Below are 27328 nucleotides of genomic sequence, written 5' to 3' on the forward strand. Positions count from 1 at the left end.
TAACGTGGAGCGGTTGTGTGCGCGCTCGTGTCGACTTTTGGCGAAATATTTCCTGCTCGTTTCGTTAGTGGACTTTTGTTAGCTCTTAACGGTCTACCAATAATTGGGTGTCTGTGTAATTTCAAAAAGGTATTTCAATCGATTGGAGTGGATTTTTGCAGTGAAGTTAAAAAAAAGTATTTAAGTGTTCAAATTGTGTTGCAAAAATATTTTAAAAAATATTAAAAATAAATAAACACAACAAAGAATTTTAATTACTACTAAACAATCACCAGGCAAACACCAGTAACAACTTTATAGTTGCAGATAACAAATGAAAATATAAATTAATAATATATTTCCTCCACTGGCTAATGCTTATGCTTAATTAAAGTGTGCATCGTTGAAACCTTCACTGCAAACTACAGCAATAACATACCAGACACAAATGACGTCTTTATTGGTGTTGGGAAATTTGCCGTAATAAAAAAGCTGTAGGCAGACTAGCAGAAGACGCGACTGCACCGACAGCTTCCGGCTTAAATTACTTGAATAAGGTGCGTTTCCTTCATAAGGTAATAATTTAATATTGTTTGGTAAAATGTTAAATAAATATAGTACATAAAAAAACAGTTAGTTAGAAAAAAATTCAAAAATACGTTAAAGAAAATTCGGAGTTCTAATTTTTGTGTCGTTTTGATAAAATTGCTTACCGATTTTACTCTTACTTGATTTTGTTCTGATGTATGTTGGTTTCATTGCTTTTTCATGTTAAACAGTTTTAACATTTATACAGAATAAATTTTTCAATAAATATAGTTTTCAGAACCTTGTCTAAGGAATAAAACTGAGATTTTTTGGGGCCCCCTCCTGAAAACTAACTTCTCACTAGTTCAGTATCACTTTGTGGATATTCTCGTAGAGTTACACACATGTATAGTCTGTAATATTTTTTTGTAAACTCCTTGTTTGCGAGTAGTGTTTAACTCTTAGAAGGAAGTGATAAGTTGGGTTTTAACTAGACTAAAGCGGAGAGATGTAAGTCAGCGCATAAATTATTGTATGAGTAAGTGTGCTTAGACCAAAGTTTAGTGAAGAAGTGGCTTAGAGCCACCTGGAAAGCCAATAATCACTCTCTATGAGTTACTTTGCTAGGTAAGGTCTAAACATATAACATACTTTGGTACGGAACTAAATTTCAAAAATCAGTGTATTAGGTATATGTAGGTGTGCAAAGGGAAGCACTGATTCGATTGTATCAATTTTCGATACACGGGCGCATAATTAGGAAGAAAAGAAAATATCTCAACTTTATTAATATTTTCGTAAAAATCAGTGATATGCCAGCTTAGGTAGACAAATTTGGTATCTGGGGGCTTGAAAAGTTATGGTCAATTTCGAAGAATTTTGAGATGATATAACTTGAGGACATTAGCATTAACAAAAAGTTATATTTATTATTGCCTGATTTGCACACTGTAAGATAATCATAAGGCGTTTGAAATTGCTTATGGTATGTAGGCGTGGTTATCATCAGATTTCAACCATTTTGGAACAGTATAAGGATGGGCTATCAAACATTGTTACAGTCAAGTTTGGTTGATATTAAATTAAACTTGTTAGGGGGTGGTGTTCTGCTTTCATTGATCGTAAATTATTTTAAGAAATAGATCTATGTATAACTATATATACATAACTAAGTGTATTCCATTACTGTATGAGCTACATAAACTGTAGTAGTTTCAACACATTAATTTGTATTTTCCAACACAAAGGGCTTTTTACTGCTTTTAATGTTTTCACAATCGAGCCTCAATGTGTCGCATACCAGCACCTCATTAAAGAATCACAACGTTGCGCATGCGCAGTGAATCAACTGCGGACGAAAATCTAAATAAACCAAATACAGTGGAGCCACGCTTCAAAGACTGTGCATGGTAATTGTACTTTGAAGATGAAAAAACAGAAAAAGAAGAAAATTAATAACTGTAATCCAGCCAAACACAAAAGAAAACATTCACAAGTGCATTATTAATGGCACAAAGGACAAACGAACTTTTTATTGACTTTGTCGGTCAGTTTGTATGGCAGCTATATGCTATAGTAGTCCCATCTGCAAAAACAAAATCGACTCCACTCGTCATGCTGATCATTGATATACATAGGGTACTTTATTGGAAATATAATGAATGGGAAGAAACATAGAAGCTTATTAAAGAATTACCAAAGGAACAGTGGGATACTAAGGATACACGAAATCATACTTTTCGACTCATTTGTAATTTATTACAAGTAAAGAATTTGAATTAGTTCATTACTAATTTGCAAGTATGGAAAGTTAGGATTGCAACGCCTTATGCACAACACCACTTTATTCAGAAGTTTGCAGAGCGCTTGTTAAAATTAACGGAGTTTTACTGTGTCTAAAAACCCCTACTACCAACACGTACCAGCTGAGATGGCCTGTACACCAGCACATACATGTTTTCGTACCTTTGTGTCTGCACAATTGAGGGCACTATGGCACTCAGCTAAGCCTTTACTATCTTTATTGCCATTTTACTGCTTCAAAGCTGCCTCTGGCCGAGTTGTTTGGCGGTTCGCTTGAAATTGGAGCGTCGCATATGATTTGTTTTACGTTATCTACTACACGCACACAAACACACCCGCAGGCATGCGAACACAATTGAAATGAGTGGTAAAGAAACAAAATTATGTAATACTGTAAATCGGCGCTTAAATGCGGTTTTACCGCCACACAAATTGCAGCGTTTATTGTAATATTATTTGCTGCCGTTTTGCTTTGTTTTGCAGCGATTGTTGAGCCTTTGCTGTTATCGATTTTTCTTTAATATGCACAAAGTGCGTTAACGGAAACGAAACAGAAAGTTAATCGCCGGCGCTGGCTAATAGTTTCTTGCGAAGTGATTTTTGAAAAACACAGACGCATTTCGTCAGTTTAAATGTTAATGATTAGTTTGGTGCGCATATGGTTTGAGGGTAGGGCTATTGCAGTAATCTGAAGTAGAGTGCATTTTTTAAGTTTATGGTTACTATATGCCAATATTTATTTCTTAATCTAAGGTTAACTTACTATTTAGAAAGGCATTTTTTTTCTTATAAAACTAAGAAACAATTAACCTCTTTGTTTCTTAGTTTTGAAAAATTGATAATGAAAGCTGGAGTATGTTATCATGAACCAAAATTAGGGCAAAATAATATAGAGAACTCACTTGCATCATTGGACTTARTCGAGAGTATTTCAAGATGTCTACAATTATTTATAATGGCACATTCCGTATTGATATAAAAATTAGAAGAAATGTTAACTACGGATGCACCGAAGCTAACTTGATGATATGTATATGGTAGAGTGGTCCGATCTGAAAATATTGTCCAGAGGTTGTTCTGCTCTCGTAAAAAAAWTTTTATGCAAATATTCTGTGAAATAAAGAAGTTGACCACACAATTGCTTAATTTCGGTCGGTYAGTTTGTATAAGAGCTATACGCTGTGGGGTAGCGATATCAGTGAATTTGAAAGATTAAAGGTTTCTTGAGGAAGGAAAGGCATGAAACTTTCCAGACCGATATCTGGAAAATTGGGGAATTAGTTTGCATATGTACACACAGACAGACGAACATAATTCTATTTATTGTTAATTTATTTGTACGATTTATTGCCACAATACTATAAAACCTTTAACAACCAAGCTTCGCGGAAAAAGTATGCTTACATGAGCATAACTGCTGGTCATTCAGTTGSCGCATAGCTGCGCATGCGCTTTAACCACATTTTAATAGAAGAATGCGAAAAATGCAACTACTCCGACACACTCAACTACTGCATAATTGCGCACATCTAGCAGGTTCTATATGTGCAATGGCAAGAGTAATCGAAACACACATAACTATTGTAGATAATAAAAAAATTTAAATGCAAGGTGAAATATTCGAATTTTTGTAAACCAACAGTCATTTAAAACAAAGCAGCGCGGGGCCCTGCATGGCTGAGAGCTTGAATGACAGCTTTTGCTTCGGTAAAAACAAATCCAGATTGACTACTTTTGTTAAGGCACGTTTGACGATAACTACGGGTCTACATATGTACATACATGTATGTATATTATATTCTAGTACTATTTTCGTGAAACTTAAATTGAAGCTTGCAGCTGAAGAAGTATTTTCAAAGAATTACTTAAAGTTGGCTGAAGAGTGTTGTCGCATTAGCAGTTCGGTAGAGTCAAAGGAGAGCCAAAATTGAGCAGGATCGAATAGAATTAACATTTAATCTCGGATAAGAGACTTCGAGTTTGTTCGATATATGCAAAAACCTAAACTTAATTGGTAACTTTATTGACTTCATTTTCCAATTTACTTCTACCAAAATTCCTATACATATGTATACTACGGAATGCACATTTTTTTATTTGTTTATTAATAGAAAAGTTTCTTCAAAAGCAAAAAAAAAATTTTTTTTATTTTTAAATAAAGTATTTTTTTTTTAATTTCAGTGAATATAATCATTTAAATTGGTACAAAAGTCATTTGCGAATTAGTTGTCGTGGAAATGCAAAAAATAATAGAAAAATTATGAACTTTATATATTTTTTAAGGTGTAGCAGGAATTTGTCATTGAATTATTAATAAAAGCTTGTTTCTAATTTTAAAATTAACAATTTGCTGTTTAAAAAACCATATAACTCCATATTGCTATACATATGTACATATGTATCAACAAGTGTAGTTTAACACTTTTTCCTTAACCAGAAAGCTTTGCTCTGAATATTTAACTATTTTAATTAAGTATTAGAATTCAGGCCGCCTCAGGCGAATGTGCCACGCATCGAAAGAATCAAATTAAGGCAAATTCACTTGATTTAGTTTACACATAAACATCTATATTTGTTCATATGTAGTGTTTTTCGTGCGAAATGACACAAAAATAGGCGAAATTTAGCGAAAAGCAGGCCAAATCAAACGCTAGAGCGACACGCCCGGATATGCCACTTGATGTGCTGAACACAATGAGCGCGACAGACTGCAGCAGCACGACAGTGAACTGAGATTGGCGTTGTGAATCCTTCCACATGAACAGTTGTGAGAGGGCAGCAACATAACAATGGCCGGCATGTACACAAGACAACTTAGCTGTCCATTTTGCATGTACACAATTTCGCTGTGGCCATACTAATACCTTGCACTTCAATGAAATTTTCATATTTTGTTCAAAGTGAAATTTTTAAGCAAAAAATAAGTAAATAGGTAAATTTATTTGTTTTAAATTATCATTTGTTATTACAAATGATGTAACAGAGCTATTTTATGCTTTTATTTGTAAAATAACGTCAGGTTTGTTAGAGCTTTGAGTAATTTTACATTTTACATATTAGTGGCATCACCACTCTACCTCATCTCTCTACTGTAAACTATATCGTCGTCCTACTGTCGATGGCAAATACAAAAATATTTTGAAGTCAGCGAGAGCAACAACTGTCGGCCTGCAGTCGTATAGTCCGGCAGCTGCCAAAATAACTGTGTCCATGAGAACGTGTGTATTTTAGTATTTGACAGATGTCGTTTGTAGTCTGTCGCGCTCATTGTGTTCAGCACATGACGTTCGCTTTGCGGCGAATTAATGCGCTCCAACACGTTCTATTCGCTAAGTAAATAATTTAAAAAATAAAGGAGGTAAAAAATAAAAAAAAAAAAAAAATAAAAAAATGAAAAGAAATAAAATTAATTTTGAATAGATTCCAGTTCTGCGACAATTTCACCGCTTTTGAGTGACATATTTGCATGTCTTACGTAAGTTGCTCGTTTGGCACAGCAGACGGCGTGTGTGATTTAACAGTTACGATAGGGGCATATGTGCCTGAGTGTGTAAAGCGCTTATATGTAATGCTAATCTGCTATGACTGACTTAATTATTTCAAAACTAATAGAAATTAGCAAATCATTGAAATATGCGGCTGATATTGTGGCACCCTACACACACACACACACACACATACAAGTGCGTCAATCCAACTGTAATATTGAACGATATTCGCTTTTTTTTCTAAAAAGAACACGTTCCACTTGCATACATTATGCGCCAGCGCTCGCAGTAGATTCACTTGGAAATTTACTTGAAAAACTCGTTTGGCTCCTAAAAACTTTATTTAGTGCATACTTGAAGTTTAAGCTCGTACATATTCCAATATCAGACATATTTGCAGTTAAAAGTATGCATATGATATCCAGATATATACATGCACATATATACGAATGCATGTGCATTCATGCAAATCCGCCAGTCACTTTGGTGAGAGGAATGCAGAAACCATGGAGAAATATTGATAAATAGACCACAAAAATTGTTATCCATTGATTTTGGACGGAATATCTTCTTTTGCGATTGTAAGTCTGTACTTTGTAATACCACACACTCATAATGATCGATTAGAAACCTCATATTTTGAGTCTAATACATAACTATTTTCGAGTCTTGCTACTAATTTTTCCGATTGTCTGACATTCAAGATGTTTCAGTTTTAATATTGTGACAGCTGAGAGTTCAGAAAGTGTCTGAGGTGATTTTATCTTGTCTTCTTCTAGACTAGTTCCTCAATTCAAGGCTAGCAAAACTTTAGATACATCGAGCAAGTTTAACCCTATTGACCCTCTTTTCACCTACTCCAAAATTATCTCGCGACCGCAAAAGTGATTCTGGTTCACATAAGCTCACGGAATCGCGCGAAACCCCGCCATCCAAAGCTATTCTTCTATATCCTCTTCGACCTAAAAGATCTTTAATTAACTGTAGCAAAAGTTTCTTAAGTCTTCGGTACAATATGCTAAGTGTATATGAAATTATTGGTAATAAGATTTTGCTATCTGCTTTTTGACATACTAAGTAATGCACTTTTATCCTTCCCGAATAATTGAAACTTTGTTTAATCGCAAAAGTAGACACTCTTGCTATAAACTAAAAATTCGAAATTCATCAGAAGTTTGCGAAGAACCGTTGAAATAATTCTTTCCTTCGAATAATTGTTCAGGTGGTTGAGAGCACTTGTAAAAGCCTCCTCCTAAGAATATAATTGAAATACAGTTAAAGGAGTTGAATTATGAAAGAAAGAAAGGGCCGTGAAGATAAACCTGGCGCACTGGATGATTGTAGAGAAAATTTGGTAAAAAATCTGGAAAGCATTCCTTCAGAGCACCGGGCCGAACCAAAGAACTTCGACCCGGGTGAAATTGTTCCCGACTTCCCCTTCTCTCCTTCACTGACGATAGCTATTATTTATGTGTTCGAGAGAACGATTAGGCAAACGATTTGAGATTTTCGCTGCAAATGAAATTATGAGCAAAAATATCAAACTTAGATGGAGGTTCATGTAGCACCATATGGTGGTAGTGGAAGTCTTCCTGTTTTTAGAAATTCCACGTGAAGAAGACTTTAGTTTAATTGGTGATGAATGCGTGGCATTAGTTAGGCGAAATCTGAAAGCATGAGTAGAGCTATCAGAAAAAATAGGAAAATTTTACGGCCGTCGAAGCTTTTCTTGCCAAGCCTAGAATCAAAATTAAATTGCTACATTTGGTTGAACTTGTTTGCTAACGACGAGTTTTCTTATGACAAGATTATTCTTATGGTCTGAAGGAACGCACGTTGGCTATGATCATAGTGAAGTAGCCGTTAAAAAAGAAATTGGGAAAACAAAGTCAAGCCAACAAGACGGAAGATTAATAAGTCATTAAGTCTTTACTAACTTTAGAGGAATTTCTTTGTCTTTTTGCTGTTTCCGGACCACTTTTAAGTTGGCTAATAGCTTATCGTTTCAAATGTTTACGTAATATTATACATTTATGCGATTTTTATGCTTCTAAGGCAATTTCGACATTACAAAAGCAGAGCAAATCGATTACAGAGAGCAAGCGCAGCATCCCACCAAATATACACGAGAGCGAATTCCACCTGCCGTGGTAGCAACAACTAAAGCGCAAACAGAAGGCATAGAAAAGCAAAGAAATGTTAACTATTAATTGCTTGTCACCGATATATCCTATACATATTTATGATCTGTTGGACTAGCCCGGCGTGTTGTTGCAACATTTTAGTCGCTTGACAAGTCAATTTCGTACGGAAAATGCACTGACAGCTTGGGAAACAATAAAAGAAGCGATAAAAAGAAAATAAATAAAAAGTCGGTTATGAGGCGCAAAAGCCTAATGCAAAGAAATTGAATGGCAAATAGCTGTCGGCTTGAGGCACTTTTGCACACACATACATATGTACGTAGCTAACGGTGGCTGTTGAGAAATGGAAAATATGGACAATGGATGATAGACAGGAAGGTGTTTTACATTGTTGCTGTAGTTGCTATTGCGCGACGCATTGCCGGCGCTGATAATTGGCGGAACTGTGGATTGGCCTGTGGCTGTGCTCGGCGTGCCAATTCATTCGGTGGCCATTGAAGAAGTCAATAAGTATGGAAAAGAGGCAAAGTAATAGTGAATAATAAACATTAATAGACATATGTACACATGAGTGCACATACATATTTATATGTACATATGTGCATAAAAATAAATTGACGCTATCGAAATTTTGGATGTGTTCGTGGAAATCATTCCATAAAAATATTGCATTTGATATTAATGTTTAATATTGTATAAAATCGAGGCGTAATTTTCTATAAGAATTATGCCATCTTTAAAACATTTAAAAAAAAAAAAAAAAAAAATAAAAAAAAAAAAAAAAAAAAAAAAAAAAAAAAAAAAAAAAAAAAAAAAAAAAAAAAAAATAGAATTTCATTTAAGGGTATACGATATACTAGATTTATGTATCCGTAGAGAAAAATGGGGTTTATGGCAAAATGGATCTGGCATCTTCTGCAAAATACCGACAAATCAAGAAAAGGTGGCGTTCTTCGTTCGAGGCCCTGCGGCCTTCGGCCTCCGGCCACGAACACGCTGAGGATCATAACCCTTAGTCAGCAAAATTCATCTTCTGTTCTTCGATAGAAATAAGGGCATACAAAAGAAAATATTTTATAATATATCACCTGCCAAGGCTTAATAATTTTTCCAAGCACTTGTTATAACCCTCGACTGAAGCTTACGTACCCTAATAATCATAACCACCACAACTAATTTGTGTGAACACACACACACACATTTGTTGCCATTAGAAATTATAAAACCAGCTTGAAAAGGAAAAAAATAAGCAACCATCACTTCCTCTACGTCGCAACTGATTACCTGGGCAGCTACGTTTTTCTTTGCCACTTATGCTTTCGCACCAGTATCCGAGTACACAATGTGTGCGTGTGTGCAGGCGACATTGGTGGCAATAAATTGCAAGACAACCGACTGGAACCAGTTGACAACGGGCGAGCGGACGCTAACCAGCAGCCAAGCGTCTCCACCAAGCAGTTGCCGTCAATGAATCGGCCTAGGCGGCAACAACAAATCAACAAATCGCCTGCTATTTCGGATTTGTTTTCTAAAGCGCTCGTGGTCATTTTGCAACATTTGTGGTGAACTTGAAAAAGCCGACGCATTCGAAACAACAAGAAAACAAGGAAAAAGAAAATGTAAAAAAGCAAACTAACATCACAAACACGCACGCACATTTGAGCACAATAAAAATTCAATTGCATAAAATGCGATGCATCGGAAAAAAAGCAAAAAAAATCCCGTAATAGCAACATAAAACTAAAAAAAAAAAAAACAAGAAAAGCAAAACCAAAAAAAAAACAATGAATGTTGTTTGCGATGCGCTGCATCAAACCGGTTGTGCACACGCTTAGTCTCTATTAATAAGTTTTTTGTTTACTTCTGCGTCACCAAAACATGTTTCCCGTTACTTATCAAATAATAAAATAAATTCCTGCTTGATTCAATGGTGCAACGGTATTTATTTCACTAATTAATAAATTTAATTTCATTGTGCAACCTTCCTATTCATAAATATTTGCTGTTGATATAACTTAAACTTGAACTGAAAAGTTAGGTTCGGTCAGGCTGAGATCACCGAAAAACACGAAGAATAATAATCAAGTTAAGTTAGGTCGGATTTCTGGTTAACAAATTTAGTTCATTTTGTTGAATTGGTAAAGAGCAATAAAGTATGGGCTATTTCGAGTTCCAGTGAAGGAATACCCTTTCTGGATCGCAAGGAAGTGTTTGGAGAAACAAAATATATAAATTTTTCGAAGGGCATTGTTAAATAGTTAGATTTATGGATGGAAGTTTACTTAAAATAAAGTTTGATCAATTATGAGCCGGGGTGACGAAACATACATTTCCACGTCTCATTTTAAATTTGCGCCTTCAAAGCAGCCAGCTTTCGAGTCAACAAAATAATGTCACCATTAAAGTAAATTCTCCTTAACGAATCTTGGTTTTTCGGTTTCACTTTATGTTTGGAGTGTCACGTCATATTTTTGAAACCGTCTATTCCATGCCGTGTCACCGGTAATAATGCGTTTGATTAATGAGAAGTTTTGAGCTACTTGTCAATCAACTCGTTTTGGTTTTTGCAAAATGTTCCGACCTTTTAGTCTATCACTGATACACTTCTTACCTAAATTATTAACGAAACATTGTTGAGTCGATTTATAAAAGCTGCGAGATCTCTTGTTATTTTTGTGATGCCAACACGACGATTTTCAGGGACTGTTTCTTCAACTCTGTTATAGTCCTTAACTGAAGGTTAACAGTCCTTTTTGAAATTTATTGTATGCGTACCATTCAAATACAGGGGCTCGTGGTGAAGAAAACCCCCCAAAAAATGTGTGCAATAGAACAGCAAAGTAATCGAAGCTGCGTTGCTGCCAATCTCCTGACACTTGTTTCATTGCATAAAAAGTTATTACACATAGAAGGATATTGAAATTAATTAAAAATCTGTTTGTTTTTCAATGTAATACCATAATTAAAACAATATCCACGAAACAAATGAAAATAAATTGTTTAGAGACCGCAATACAATTAAATCAAACCTCACACACCAATCATTAGTGAGTAGTGATATGAAAACCAGCTTTCAGCTACTTACATATATGACGAAATATGTTACAAGGGCAGAAAATATATAATCAAGTGAGAAATTATAACTTAAGCGCATCAGCATCGGCTTGGAAGTAGAGCTCGACTGGACCGTAAATGTCCGGCGGCGGCTAGTACAAATACACTCAAGCAAATCCAATTGAAGGCGCGCTAAGTTGCGTTAAGTTGTGTCGAGTTACGAAGAATTTGACTTCGAACACTTGCCGATGGCTGCGGCTGATTGCCGTCTCGGGGTGTTGGCCAGTCGACAAGTAGCCAACAAGCGGTCAAACAAGCTACACAGACCATGACCGCTCGCTTAAGAGTATAATGAGGTACAATGGCTTATTGCAAGCCGCAAGCGGTCGCATTGTTCGATGAGACTTCAATACGAGTATTTACAAGTAATTCGTGTAATTCAATTCAATTTTAGGAAGCAGTAATTCGTAGATATTTGTACGATATGTCTTCGAAATTTGTATGCGTTCAAAAGAGACAAGTTTTAAATGTTTAAGTCAAGGGCTTGACCACAAAACGAGTATTGAAGTAATCAGTAAAGACCTTTTTTCGTATGTTTATGTATTGGTGATATTGGAGTTTCTATCCGCTTCTTTATATCGTTTTTTGATGAGCTTTAGGGATTTACTGTCACCAACGCTCGCTAAGAGAACTTTTTCCGGAGATCCTGAAAGAGCAGAAACTTAATCGGAATTGGTAGGGAAATCTCCTTTGTTTCTCATTAACAGCATTGTGTGCCTTTGTGTTTTAGGCTCAACTGGCGAACTTGGATATATTTTAAAAACATTCATTTTTGAGAGGGGCTATTCATAATACAAAATAGGTAAGTGACGAAATCTCTGATTCCTTTGGAATTCATTTTGATTTACTATAGAATATTCGAAAAGATAGTAAGAGGTGATACATGAGTTCTTGGAAGAATAGAAGCCAAACTTGGACTAACTTTGGAGCGCTGGATTAATAAGACTTTTCACTTAAAATTTGTAAGTTAACCAGTTCTAAAATGATTATATATGAACATACATATATGATAATGGTGCCCGTTATCAGAAAAGTTGAGGGCAAGACGAAGGTGAAATGATCTGTCAATTGGATTTTCAAACTTTTTTATCTCAGACTTATTTCTCAATTCGATGTCCATCTAAAATTTTGTACACATCATTTTATTCTCACGAATCTACCCGTTTGTCGAAACCGGATCGAATAATTTTATTTGATAACATATCTTTATGAAATTTGGAATAGAATCAATCTATGAATATAATGTTGAATGTTAGTTGGATCACTATGTCATATAGTTGTCATACAAACTGGCGAGTCAAAAGAAAGTTAAGGATTTTTTATACAGATTAATGTTATTACATTAGAAGGAACCAAAGTTCAAGACGTCTGCTCATTGTTTTTTTCGAAAAAATTTATTGGAAAAAATAAATGGATTTGCCCCTAATAAATCATCAATATCAATCAAGCTTCTAGAGAAGCTTCAATTATGAATAATTTGTATATATCTACTTTTCAAAGGCTTCAGGTGTTGTTCTCAAAGTAATATAGATTTGAGACCTCACATTTCAACTACACATAATCACACATTTTTGGCTTGCGGAATTTAATTTAATTTTTGAAGAAATGCCATTCCGGCTATGAGGTGCGTGCGCACCTCCTAAGCTACGCCCTATAACGGTTGTTATTTTGACTTCTTTGTATATAAAAACCGCTGACTGTGGGACGTTCACTTATTTATGGCTAGATAAATGTGTTGCGAAGGAAGAGCGCAGCACTAAAGGTTACACCCAGCCTCATAAATATGCCTATTTCGTTGGGTATGGGTGCACGTTTTTGACATTATTGCTAAAATATGCGTAAACAAGTTTACGAAATTTGCAAGATTTTTATAAAAACAATTAAGTCGCTCTTCTGCCAACCAAATGCTTTTATTTATATAAATACTTGTGTATTTGAAATTTAATACATATTTACATAGTATATGTATAAATATGTATATCATGAACGTTTCTATATAAATTTTCAAATATAAAACTGAATGCTTAATTGAAATAATTTAAGCAAATAAATAATGTGTGAAACGGATGATGTTTATTTATCCTTTCCGTTTCACACATATTTCTTGTTTTGTTTGAAATATTTATTTTTTATATTGCACCGCAATAACAGTTCAACTTGAGTAAAATAAGCGGAATGAAAATAGGTTGGAGGTGTGGCATCACCTGTCAGTGACCTTGTCGTGGTCAGTTAATGGACGCTGTTGATGATATTCGCAAGAAAAGAATTTAAAATAACCAAAATGTATTCAACAAGCCTTTCAATCGATAGCAAATCGAAGTTGCCTTTTCAAATTCAAACATTTAAACATATATTTTATACATACGTATCTGCATGCATAAAGTTAACATATCTTTGATTGTCTGCATGTGAATTGAACGCTCACAAAGCGTACCATTGTCTGCTGGTTTTCGCATGACCTTGTAACTCATTTTAGCATCTTAATTACTTGTATTTCTGACGCATCGAAACGCCTTCAGTGTGGCCAGTGGTAATACAGTTTCCGTTTGGTTACGCATGCCTATACATATTTTCGAGTGACCACGAAGCTAAGCGCTGAAGTTGAACTTGCTTTTAGCATTTATGTAAATGCACTTTTATAATTTGGTATGGAGAACATAAATATTAGCATATTGATCGAGTGTTCAACAGACTTAACTAAGCTGTGAAGCCACAAACTGTCAACGCATCTGACAGCTGTCAAAAGCAATCAGACTTTTATTATCTGTGCGATTTAAATAAACTTTTTTAATGATTTTGAGTAAGATGAAGTAAAAGTTAATCTACAAAAGATTTGCAAGGCCCAGTTGTCGTGAAATTTCTATAAAGTAAAGAGGTGTTTAACTTAAGGTAATTTATCATTTAATAATCTAACAGTTACGCATATTATTAAATATAAAATTCGTAGTAATAAATATCAGATGGTTGGTAATCATTTTTGGTGAAAAAATAACGATTGTGAACAAAACTATTAGGTCAAGATAAGGATTAAATCCTAATATTAGGTTGCCAAAAAAGTCTTGCGGTATTTTTATTGAATTTTCAATTGTTCATAAAATTTTGTTTGATGATTCATGCCCAGCTCTTGACCGATGCTACGGCTGCTACTGTGCCGGTCTCTTTCGACCAATTCAGCGATTTTATCGCAATTTTCGACGACAGGCCTTCCGGACAATGAAAACGCTGAAACCATCGTTGTGCGGTGGAAATGGAAACTATATCGGGTCCATAAACTGCATCAATTTTATTGGCGGCTTGAGATGCATTTTTGCCTTTATCGTAGTAGTACTGTAAAATATGCTGTATTTTCTCTTTATTTGCTCCGTGTTAGTGCGTGAAATGAGCTTTCCAAAAAGGTAAAGCATGACCCGATGCGACGAATAAAACTAGAACTACGTGTACTCAGCGCCAACTAGCGAAAACACCGCAAGACTTTTTGACAACCAATATATTGATATGATATGTAACTTAAATGTCCCTGTTTATATCTAGTTAAATATGCCGTCGGGTATCTACCAGTAACCTTTACGTACTACACATGATACAGAACTTTATTGTATATATAATATCACTAGTTAATTCTTGTTCCTTCTACAAATCGTTTTTCAATAAGAAAAAGACAGATGTCACACATTCCCACATCAAAACTTCGAATAGTATTTCGTCGTATAATCTTGAAGGGATACGCAATGTCATCTGTTGGTTCTCTCACTATACTATATTTCGAAGGCGAAGGGATTGAAAATGTGTTATACTCGTTCTTATCCATACAGCTTACGCAGCCGGCGTCTGGTAAGATTCTAAACCCCATAGCATGGGCGCCGATAGAGTAATGACCTTTTGAAACCTCCACAACTTGGAAGAGGCTAGCCTTACTGAGAGAAGTGAGCTCGGAAATAATTTTCAAAATTAAAGCCCGGGGTTTTCTTCCTTATCAAAGATAGTGAAATGAAGTTCAAGAGGTTTATGGGGCTATTTTACGCTATAAAAATAATTTAGGAAATAAAGGTCGAATTTATAATTACATTTTTGGTATAAAGGTAAATTTAAAATTTTCATCTATAATTTTTGTAAGTTTGTGGTGACCAGTGTTTGTGGTGCATCTTGCCAGCATTAACGGGATCAATAATTCTGGGCTTTTCTCTTTTAAAAGATAAAAATATACCTAAGCCTTCTTTTGAAGTCCAGAAGTATTGAGAACAACTTATATTTCTATGTCTTTTAAAATGCACTAAGCCTTATTTTTAAAAATTTTGATTTAAATATATATATGTCATGAGCAATATGTCTAGCGTATTAAAATTTAATGTTCTTCGGATCAGGTTGTCCATATTCAACCTATACTTATTTATCAAAGTATTTTAAAATTATTATTTTTTCCATACAATGTTCAAGTCACACAATAAATTAAAATGCAGTAAATGTGAAAAACGCTTCTTTTCAATGGCAACTTCATTTCAAAGCAGACATTTATTTAAAAACGTATATGTATAGAGATCCACAACAATGCAGGCACCAAGAATGCACACCAATTAAATTGATGAGAAGCGAAATTTTAAATAAATAAGAAGTCATAAATTTTCCGTGAAATGCCAAGAGGTCAACAATATTGACATATTAGCTAAATACCTTAAGCCCACAAATACTGCTACCAACAAATAAATTATTACCATGGCAAACCAATCACTGAGAGCTATGCAGACGCAGACGATTGCAGACAAATAATTTTCGAACACGTCGAACAGGTTGCGAACCAGTGTCGGCGAATTGCAGATGTCATCACTGATGCTTGTGGGAATCCACTAAAGCTACGCTTGCGCCTTTGCTTCCCCGCACACACTTGCACATATTTGCCCGTATTTAATTATTTTCGTTGTCATTGGTGAATAAATGCGACTCATCGCCGACATAATTGACACAGCATAAATCGCTGCCGGCCGACACATAGAAGAGGCAGCCAGAAACAAATCACTGCACATTTTTCAAATCTGTGACAAATCGCTGAGAATTTGCGAAAACAAAGTAGAAAATTTAACAGCGTTAACTAAACATCTTAATTTTCTTTGTTCGATTAATTATCGGCGATTTTTCAGCAATCACGCTTCCCACACGTTCACTTAATTTTGTTGGTTTACATGTTTGTTATTTTAATTTGTTGGTTTTAGTTGCGGAAATAATATGCTTAAAATTGGCGAAATCTCCAGCAAATTCATTATGGTCTTCATTTGCTTGTTTGTTTAATTATTATGCAATTTTTTGCATTGCTAAATATTTGACTTGTCATTTTTGAACTTTTTTTGCGGCAGGTTTTAATAATTGAAGAAGGTGCTAATTACTCAAGTTGTCACCTTTGAATATAACTAGAAATGTTTGTGAAACCGATTTTTTATAGCCTAATTTTTTTTTTACATATTTGAAAGTAATATTTGATGATCTTCTGGGCTGCTTTATGGCAAATTCGAATAGTCGGGTTACTCGTACGACCTGGGTTCTATATACAAGTCACTCTTGATGTTATACTTTTATTCACTATAAAAAATTTATATTTTTTCAAAACTTAACAAGTATTAAAATTATTTTCGACATTTCCAAACAAAAAATGATTTGCCTATTTGTAAAAATTTTTTCCAAGGTTTACACTCAAAGAAGGATATGAAAACGGGTATTTCTCTTCAGTACTGTTATTTTTGACTTATTACTGATTCTGACTAAAATGTTTATGATAAAATTGGTCAGTGATCCACTCTTGTTTTTTTGTATATTTAAGAAATTAAATCCGCTTGAAAGTAAGCTAAAGTGCGTCATTTTGTAAATTATCATTGAAGAGGCATGATTTTAATAAATAAACATTAAAAATTGCCATTAAAGAATGTTAGGTACTTTAATAATCGCTGATTAATTTTTAAAATTCTCGCATTACATTGTAAGGCCAATTTCTAAAAGGATCTCCGAAAAAGGCCTTCAGAGTTTTCTGATTTAAATTACTCGAAATTCAAATGCAAAGAAGACTAAAATTTTTTTAGATGAGTTAGGGTCAAAAGACTACTCAAAATTTTAAATTTCGATTTGTGACAAAATGAAAATTTCACAAAAAAGCCCATTTTGTAATAAAAAATCACTCTTCCAAGTTTCTTAAAAAAGGAAAGTTTCGTCAAAACCTTATTTCTTTGATCATTATTTGAGAAGTCTATCGAATAATCTGTGAGAACTTTAAGACAAATGAATAAATTAACCCGGAGAAATTTTCTTCATGGACGCAAAACAGTCCGGTTAAAAGTTTGGGAGCCGATTACTTAATTATTTTAAATTAAATTAACTTAAATTCCAAAGAATATTTTCAGACAAATATGTAGTATATGTATTTGTTTAGGAATTTTTGAAATTATTAATAATGAGGTGGATATATCCTCATTCACACAAGATTGCCTAAGAAAGTCATTTTGGCCGCTTTCGAATTTCAATTCAAAAAGTACTGATTTAAATATTGACATAGCTTCTAATAATTTTGTGACTTTTTCTACAACATATAAGTGGGTTAATTAACCATTTTTTGTCCCCTTCCTCACTTCCAATATGTGTTATAACTACATTGCCGAAAGGCAGTCATTTTGACTACTTATAACTAAGTTCCCGCCTTTCCTTCCGGTATACAATTTAATGACTTATTTAATCTAGTTTTATTATACTCAGGAAATTATATAAATATAAATAATCATTGATAATATTGGAAGTTTCCAATTTCCAATAAATCAATAATAATTATAAATAAAAAATAAAATTCATACTGCGGATCATGATGATGTAACGTGGTCGGATTTGTATGTAATCGATCGAGTTGATAAATCTCTTCGTACAGATCCATATAGAAAGCTAAAACGAAAATGCTTCCTCTCTTTTAGTTCTCTTCTTCCGCATACAATTCTGTATAACCACGTCATCTCATCCGGTGTCATTATAATTCAATGACAAAAATTCATTTATTTCGAAAATATTTTGCAGCAAGATAACTAAGAAAATGCTTTTGCACTTAAAAATTAATGAAGCTGAAAATGTCTACCATACACTTAAGCAAAAACAATTAAATTATTGACGCTGTTTCGGGCCTACACTTGTTAACTTGTTTATGAGCTGAGTCACCGCTCAGTCCCACTGCATATACTCAAATGGTGCATTTTAATATAAAGAATTTTTATAGCAAAGCACTTTTTCTCACTCTTTTCCCTCTAAACAGAATTAAAGTTCAATATTTTTAAGCAAACAATCGTGGCATGAAATAAGCGCGGAAATAATTTATGATTTTACTTCATGACTTTTATTAGAAGTGCTAAGCTCATTTCTTCCTTTATATATTTATTAATTTTTTGAACTGATTAATCAGATATAAACCATTTTAAAAACTGCAAAAGACTCTTTCATTTACAGAACGACAAAAAACAAAAAAAAAAAAAAAAAAAAAAAAAAAAAAAAAAAAAAAAAAAAAAAAAAAAAAAAAAAAAAAAAAAAAAAAACATGGCAACACCTGCTCGCTTTGTGACCAAACAAATTTTCATTCCGTTTTATAATTTCCATGCAAATGATATAATTGGTGTATTTAAAAAACAACACTGATGTGTCACATAAGCAGTAATATTTAATCTAAGCACTACCCACTAGCACTTCTGAAGCTGACTTGCAATTATGTGCCTACGGCATTTAGTGCGGAAATTTGTACAACGGCTTAAGCGCCCACCAGCTAATGGATTTGTACATTTTATGTGGATTGTAAACAATATGCAAGATACATAGGTGGCATGTAGATTTTTGTGTTGTGATTGAGAATAATCGGAAAACAGTTGCAATAAAAATAAAAACAATAAACAAGCATTTAAAAACAGATCATATTCTTTCGAGATTTTTATAAATTTGTCATCATGTCAGATTGTCGCAATGCTACCGTGGTAATGTTATCGATATGAAAATTGTGTAAAAGTAGACTAGAAAAACTTAAATTCGGTTGCACCGAAGCTGTAGTATGCTTCACCACTTCCACTGGTTGCAGATGGATGTTCCATTCGCGGCAGCCGTGCGGTCGGGATTTTATATCTTCTGGTGGATAAAATGATCTCGGTTTTGTTTGGGTTGATGGCGAGTTCGTTTTCGACTGCCCAATCGGTTACGACGCCGAGGTACCCCTGCGTCAATTCGTAAATAGTACACAGGAACTTTCATTTGACCATAAGTGCTGTACCGTCTGCAGAGGCAATCACCCTGCAGCCACGATCTTCAAGTTTTCTAAGCAGGTCGCTTACGACCAGGCTCCAAAGAAGAGGAGAGAGAACTCCACCTTGTGGTGTTCCCTTACTCACGTTTCGTCGCACACGCTCATTGTCCCATCCCAGAAGACTGTAATAAAATAAGGTTTGTCCTGTCAAGACCGCCCAGAGCTGTAACGACCGCCTCCGGTAGGATGTTGTTGAAGGCTCCCTCAATATCAAGGAAGGACGTGTTGCGTCTTTAAGATAATCCGGCGATAGGAGATTCTTTGCGAATACCCCAGAATCTAGAGGCCTCATGGCAGAAGCCTTTCCATGAATTCCTCTTTGCTTTCCTTCACTCGGGCAATTGCAAGTCCCGTTGTATACAGCACCCAGTCATCAGTAGACCCACTCTGACGCACGAAATGTAAATTTAAGATTGAAGACAAGTTATAGCAGTTTTTAATCAAGACTACATTGATTTTTTTTTATTCCTTATCTAATATATAAAATTTCCATGTCAAAATGTTAGTTTAACCAGATTTTTACCAAATTTTATATGCGTATTCAGTGATCTGAGAATCGGCTACTATCAATTTTCCATACTCCTAAACGTTTTTCTATAAATTTTTTTTTGATTTGTTCTTTAATATTTTGTTTTGTAAATTATTCGAATCGTTCAATTTCGGTCGCTAGCTTTTTATTTTGGCTATTCAAAAGAAAAAGTGTTGAAAATTGTTCAATAACAAGTAAGGAAGAGCAAAGTTCGGGTGTCACCGAACATTTTATACTCTCGCACGACAAGTTTCATCAAGATATCTCAATTTTTACTCAAGTTACAGCTTGCACGGATGGATAGACAGACATCCGGATTTCAACTCTACTCGTCACCCTGATCACTTTGGTATATGTAACCATATATCTGACGATATATACCGTTATTATTATTGGGAGAGTATAAAAATGATGCCCTCTGTTAGGTTAGGCACTGAGTTCTTCGTGTTCGATATCAAGGACCTTGAAAAAATAGTCCGACCATGACAACTTCTCCACAAAGGGTACCTCAGCTCAAATACCGTATTTGTGTAAAGTTTTATTCCGCTGTCATCATTGGTTCCTAATGTATATATTATACAGAGAAGGCATCAGATGGAATTCAAAGTAGCCTTATATTGGGAGAAGGCTTGGTTGTGAACCGATTTCACCCATATTTCGTACATGTCAACAGGGTGTTAAGAAAATATTATATACCGAATTTCAAGGAAATCGGTCGAGTAGTTCCTGAGATATGGTTTTTGGTCCATAAGTGGGCGACGCCACGCCCATTTTCAATTTTTAAAAAAAGCCTGGGTGCAGATTGCTTCTGATATTTCTTGCGTAAGATTTAGTGTTTCTGACGTCTTTTGTTAGTCGGTTAACGCTTTTTTAGTGATTTTCAACATAACCTTTGTATGGGAGGTGGGCGTGGCTATTATCCGATTTCTTCCATTTTTGAGCTATATATGGGAATGCCTGAATGAAACAACTCTGTAGAGTTTGGTTGATATAGCTAGGGACCACGCCTACTTTTCCAAAAAAAAATTACGTCCAAATATGCCCCTCCGTAGTGCGATCCTTTGTGCCAAATTTCACTTTAATATCTTTATTTATGGCTTAGTTATGACACTTTATAGGTTTTCGGTTTTCGCCATTTTGTTGACGTGGCAGTGTACCGATTTTGCCCATCTTCGAACTTAACCTTCTTATGGAGCCAGGAAATACGTGTACCAAGTTTCATCATGATATCTCAATTTTTATTCAAGTTACAGCTTGCACGTTCGGACGGACAGACAGACATCCGGATTTCAACTCTACTCGTCACCCTGATCACTTTGGTATATATAACCCTATGTCTGGCTCTTTTAGTTTTGGGACTTACAAACAACCGTTATGTGAACCAAGCTATAATACTCTCCTTAGCAACTTTGTTGCGAGAGTATAAAAATTTTATGTGTGTTTCGCACAAAGTGATCAAGTACTTGAAGGACTTTTTCTTTGAGCAAGGTATTGTATATATAGTGCTGTGGATTGTGGTTACACCAGATCAAATTTACGAAGTCATTTCTGTGGAAATTGCAGATCTCGAGATAGATCCAGAATTATACGAAGTGGTGCAAACCAGTATGGTTCATGGACCTTGCGTACATCACAATCCACGTGCTTTTCTTTCGGAAACGCAAACCGGAATGATGGATATCCACTCTATCGGCGTAGCTTACCCGACGACAATGGCAGAAAAATAGTATTCAACTTAGAGGAGTGAATATCGAGGTCGACAACACATGGATCGTAACATATTCGCCACTGTTGTCTAATTCACATTAAAAACTTATGTCAATGGTGAAATCGATCAAATACATATGTTTGCAATTACGTCATCAAAGAAAGCAACATGGCGGTTATTGGTCTTGAATCAGATGAGATCAGACACATCAACCGCAATGATGCGATTGCTTCTACCTTCCGTTGCTATTGATTAATGTACGCGGTTCATCTTCATTCTTCAGTCATTGCGTACTGTGAATGGTACGTTATGTGCAACTTTTTGAGATGGATGCCAGCAATTACAATTGCTACAACATGGTAATCGCTGGAATTAAACGATGAACGATGCGATAGGTACTTCGCATGTCACTGAAGTTCGCACACTTTTCGCGATGATCATTTCAACATATCAGCCTTCAAGTCTGCGTCACTTATGGGACACAAACAATATTACATTGCCAAAGACATTTTACATCGTATTCGCTAAGAATTGGAAATGGGCAAATTCCGATCGTCTTGACAATGAAGACGAAGCCGTGCATTATCCAGTGGAATTTCTAAATTCTGTGAAGAGGATTGGTATGCCGCCGCATCATTTGCGTCTCATAGTTGGATCTGTCATTATTATGTTTCGCAATCTTCATGCTCCGAAATAGTGTAATGGAACCCGACTAATTGTGACGTAGTTATCCAATACAAGGGAGCAGAATGCTTGATTCCTCGAGTTCCAACGATTTGCCATTTCAGATCAAACCTACTTAGTTTCCAGGGAAAATTGCATTTGAAATGACAATCAACAAGGCACAGAATCCAAAAAATGTTGTTTAAAAATCTGGGAAAATCGTAAATAAATGATTTAAACACAAAACATTGTACAATCAACTATTTTTCATTTCAAAACACATAGTTTTACGCAAGACAACGCTTGTGGGGTTAGTTAGTTTATTTATGAAATTTATAAAAACATTGAAACACGACTGAAAAATATTTGGGAAACCTGCAAAGCAAATACTGAATTCGACGTTAAAGCCACTTAACTTCTATGAAAATTATATAGTTTAGCAAATAGAAAACTGCAAAACCAAGAAATAAATACATTTGTAATATTAACATAATACAATTTCCAGCCCTTGTTACTAATACGCGTGCCATATTAATAAAATTTTTCACTTTCTTTGTTGCAGTGAAGTTCTTAATTACCAACTTGTCGCCTTTTAAAAGCCAACTAACCAACTGACCGCAGACCCCACCACGAGCCAAAGCAATGTCAACGACTTCGGTTAATATTTAGGCCAAAGAACTGAACAACAGCACCGCATGTGAGAGTGGCTCGTGCTTGCCAAAGTGAAGACACCTGTCAGCACCTAATTTTTTTGCATTACTTTCTGCTTCTACGAATTATGCAGGCCTTGCTTAAAGTAACATAATCACCATGGGCTTGGCGTAAACAAACGCATTAAATACATACGAATAAAATATACACCTGCACATTTAAGTGTATAAACCCCAGCTTGGTATAAAACCCCAGCCTGTCGCTTTCTTTTGGCCTCCGTTGCCCCGCCGTTGACGCACAACATTAGAGCTGTTCCAACATCGGAGTGGACTAGCTGGTGAGCTCCGCTTTTGGAGCGTATGGGTAAAACTCAAGTACAGATTTTCGCGCATACGGGGAATATTTCTATGGACGAAAATGGATTACACTAAACGTTTTCTATGGCTTTCCGGCATTTTATTAGGTGAGCAAACAAAGTATATGTATGTATTTATCTATATTTGTATATGCTTAAATGTCATTGAATGCGCTTAAAAGTTATTTTTAATGCAGCGATGAGTAACGGTTAATTTGTTGATATATTAATTACTCCAAGGCATTTCGATTGGTAATTGGTAATTGTTGCTGGCTAATGGCTAATGGCTACCTCTCGGCCTCGACGATTTGTTTTTATTAAAAACACACACAAACAAAACTTTATTTTATTAATTAGGTTGTATATAAAACTTGTTATTGAAAATTAATATTTTATGTATTAACATGAATTGCTCATTTTGTTTTATTTTTAAATTGGCGAATGTCATTTTGAATATTTCTTTGAAGGCAATGTGAAAGCAAGCGGAAAGTACATACGTACATATCCGAACAAGTGCGTTCAAGTTTTGGGCGAGTTTGGGTTTTGAAGTAGGTCAAGTCCAAATTGATTCCCTAATGCTTTATTCGTCAATCGTAATTTTTACTGTTAATATATTGTCGAAAATAAGAAAAAAATTAATGACATTTGAGTACTTATCTTTTTTTATATTTCCGCACTGAACTTCAAGAGTGTCTTGTAAATTAAATTAAATCGAAATTGCAACTCTGTTGCTGCTTCGTTGTATTTCACTATCGATAAAAGAGCCTAAATCATATTATTTTGTATCAAAAAACAAGTAATAGAGACACTGGACATGAACACCATTTTATTCAACAAAGTCTCCAAAAATTTACATTTGAAGAAAATTCTCGAGTCGAAATGATTGATCGTCAAGAAAGATTCTCCAGTATTATTGAAGGCAGTTAGATAAAAACAGACAGTTAGATAAAAACAGTTTTAACTTAATGGGGCAGAATGCTGGATTCAAAGTTATTATACTTCTGCAAAGACGTTTCCAATCTCAATCTTTCTTGGATACTCTGAACAAAATACCGAAAACGACATTGTGTTTTCATAACCAACATTTAATGGCCGCAGTTCTAAGAGTTCGTATAGACAACATCTGGTCCGACCGCATGTGGCTACGTGTCACATAACACGTGCAACAACTGAATTATTGTGAGAAAAATTTGGAGATTCGATTATTTTAAGAAATAGTGGCATTGAGTGGCCTCCAAGAAGTTGTGACTTAACACCATTAGACTACTTCGTGGGATGTTATTTGAAGTAGTATGTCTCTAGCGATAAATCAGAATCTCAAGACCCAAGTTTTAGAAGTCAATATTAAATACGCTTTTCATGACATACGACTCGATTTAGTGGAAGAACTTCTTGAAAATTGGGTTCATCGAGCTCGTTCCTGCAAAAGAAGACGTGGGGGCCTTTTGAAAGATGTTATGTTCAGAACTAAATTATGTGGATGTAACGACGTCTTAACAATGGCTTGTGGATTATCATAAGTCAAAATGTGACAATTTGGGTTATTAACATAACCATTCAAACAGAATTGAGCTTCATCGCTATAACATTTTTTTGTTGAAAATATGCATTGGGATCAAGAAAACCCTGCAAGAAAGACCAACTGCGAAAAAAGTATCATTAGAAAAGCACACGCCTAACAAATACCCGTAGAACAGTAAATGCTAAATATAGTGGCAAAACTTATTCATAATTCATACAGTTGTTCTACATTAGTGGAAGATAGTTATATTCTGAATTCTGCTAAATACATTTTTTATATGGTTTTAATATGGATATTTTATTTGCATATTTGTAGAGATAATTTTTTTTATTTTTTTAATAAATTAATATAAATAGCATTTTCATATTTTTCAATTAATTAATCCAGGTCTTGAAGTATGAATAAGTTGAGTATTAAATTTGTTTCGTATATATATATTATGTATGAAAATTAATTTTAAAAGTATATTTATTTCTATTCGATAAAAAAATAATACATTTCGCATATCTGTTAAAATTTTTTCGAGTGTGGCAACTCTCTTTTTTTATTCAAGTACTGAGAACTCATAGTTGCATATGTTAGATTTTTCAAATATTTAAGGGTGGCAAACCTATTCAATAACTGCAATTACTTTCCGTAATGACAACTGCACAGTTAAAATTTTTTAATTTCCATTCCTAATTACAAAATTGTGGCAATTCCACTTAATAATTGTAAATAATATTTTACACATTTTTTTTTAATTCTAAATTCTCTCCAAAAAAATATATTTTTACTAAATTTACTTTATCAATGACACACTTTTTTGATCATAATAATTCAATTCTTACCATTTACTAACCAGTTGCACTAACATAAATCAACTGAATTTTGTAATATCCGAAATTTCGATTTTTTTGTTGCAAATACCAATCAACCAAAAACAGGCATGTTGTACAAACTTGTAAATATTGTTGAATGATTATTAACCAAATTATTCGTATCGTATCTGTGACACAAAAACCAAAACACAATTGCTGCATGTGCACAGGTCCAATTTTACTTGCAGCCTTGACGTTACAAGATGCCGCCAGTCCAGTGTTTCAAAATCACAAAACGAAAGAGTGGACGAATTTAGATAATATCACATTCTCTTTTGATTGTACGCATCGACCGGTTGGCTTCTACGCCGACATGGAGTACAATTGTCAGGTGAGTCAAAAATAAAACAACAAAAATAGAAGTCAGCAGAAGTAGACGTGAGCTTAGCTTAGTAAAGTTTGCGGTTAGTTACAAAGCGTTAACTGTAAGCTGAGATACAACAGCTTTTGCACGATCGCAACACGCCTGAAAGTATGCTTTATTTGTTAAGATCTTGTTTTTATTTTAATTTCCGCAGATCTTCCACATGTGCGATGAGGAGGGCAATCGCATACCGCACTTGTGCGCCAACGAGACTTCCTTCAATCAGGAGTATCGCATCTGTGATTGGGACTACAACTTCAACTGCACTGAATCGCCGGTAAATCATAATAAACCACGCAGTTTTCAACAGCTTTCTAAAATATCCGCATTCCACAAAAATATTCATTATTTCTTCTTTTCTAGAAATGGTTTTATTTGAACGAACTGACGTACGCCACAGAGCCGCCTGACGAGGATGAAGACTATTAAAGCACCATCCGCTACCCATCACCCACCAACCAACTACAACACTTACAACCCCAACTCTCCCAAAAACACCCCAATCTGCTCCGCTTGACAAGTAATTTGCTAAGTGGAGTAATTGTATTTATAAAATTTGTAATTTTTTGTAGTTTTTTATGACTAAACTGTCCTAATATATAGTGTGTGTGTATAAAAAGTTAATAGATTTACGAACAACCCATTTGAGTGTCGCATATTTACGCTCTTACTACGATAATTAAATGAATCATTAGCATTAGTGATTTCCCTTATTTATAATTTTTGTATATGTTATTGTAAAATTTTAAAGAAAATGTATGTGTTTACATATATTTATATATGTAGTTGTATATATGTATGTACCTAGAAGCATAGTAATAAATCTAATTTATACTGTTGATTTCGTAGCGATATTTTTATCATAATGTTTGTGTGCAGTATCCTGCTATTATATTCCAAATTTTAAAAACACATTTGTAATTAAAATAAGTATTTTGTTTTTGGCTTTTTTTTAATGCCAATGCGACCTAAGATAAATATAGCAAAAATTATTGTTAAAACAACCACATCGATCTATGAATGGATAATAAAATTTTGTAAACAACAAAACAACAAACGCCATATACGCCCTAATTATTACAGTAATTACACGACATAATTAAGAATCGGAATTTGTAAGCAGTTAAAAAATGATAACGAATGTAATATAAGAGGTATATGAGGAAAATGTCAACCAAAGGATGGAAAATTACAATTAGACTCTGGTCTAATGAAAACCATTATATGTATATTATGTAAATGGCGAAAGTGAAGTTGCCTGTGCCTGACGAAACTTTCTACTGCCATCCTGCTTCCCAAGACACTCCTGGCCGATATGCGA

The 27328-nt window shown here is 34.5% G+C and overlaps 1 protein-coding gene across 4 annotated transcripts; it reads left to right on the top strand.

The window, feature by feature from the left end:
- On the top strand, window positions 1–27069 carry LOC108971578. Of its 4 annotated transcripts, XM_018937745.1 has the most exons (6): window positions 1–129; window positions 374–554; window positions 22818–23369; window positions 25814–25974; window positions 26162–26284; window positions 26371–27069. In XM_018937745.1, exons 3-6 carry the CDS (start codon window positions 23324–23326, stop codon window positions 26434–26436), a joined length of 396 nt encoding a protein of 131 aa, XP_018793290.1. In that variant the 5' UTR covers window positions 1–129; window positions 374–554; window positions 22818–23323; the 3' UTR covers window positions 26437–27069. The 4 variants fall into 4 exon arrangements, with proteins under 4 accessions (XP_018793290.1, XP_018793288.1, XP_018793291.1 ...); XM_018937743.1 differs by having other exon boundaries at window positions 1–554; XM_018937746.1 differs by having other exon boundaries at window positions 1–554; window positions 25832–25974.
- The last annotated feature ends 259 nt before the right edge of the window (window positions 27070–27328 follow it).

Source organism: Bactrocera latifrons, unplaced genomic scaffold, assembly GCF_001853355.1.
Source record: "Bactrocera latifrons isolate USDA-ARS-PBARC rearing strain unplaced genomic scaffold, ASM185335v1 scaffold_35, whole genome shotgun sequence".
Lineage (NCBI taxonomy): Eukaryota > Metazoa > Arthropoda > Insecta > Diptera > Tephritidae > Bactrocera > Bactrocera latifrons.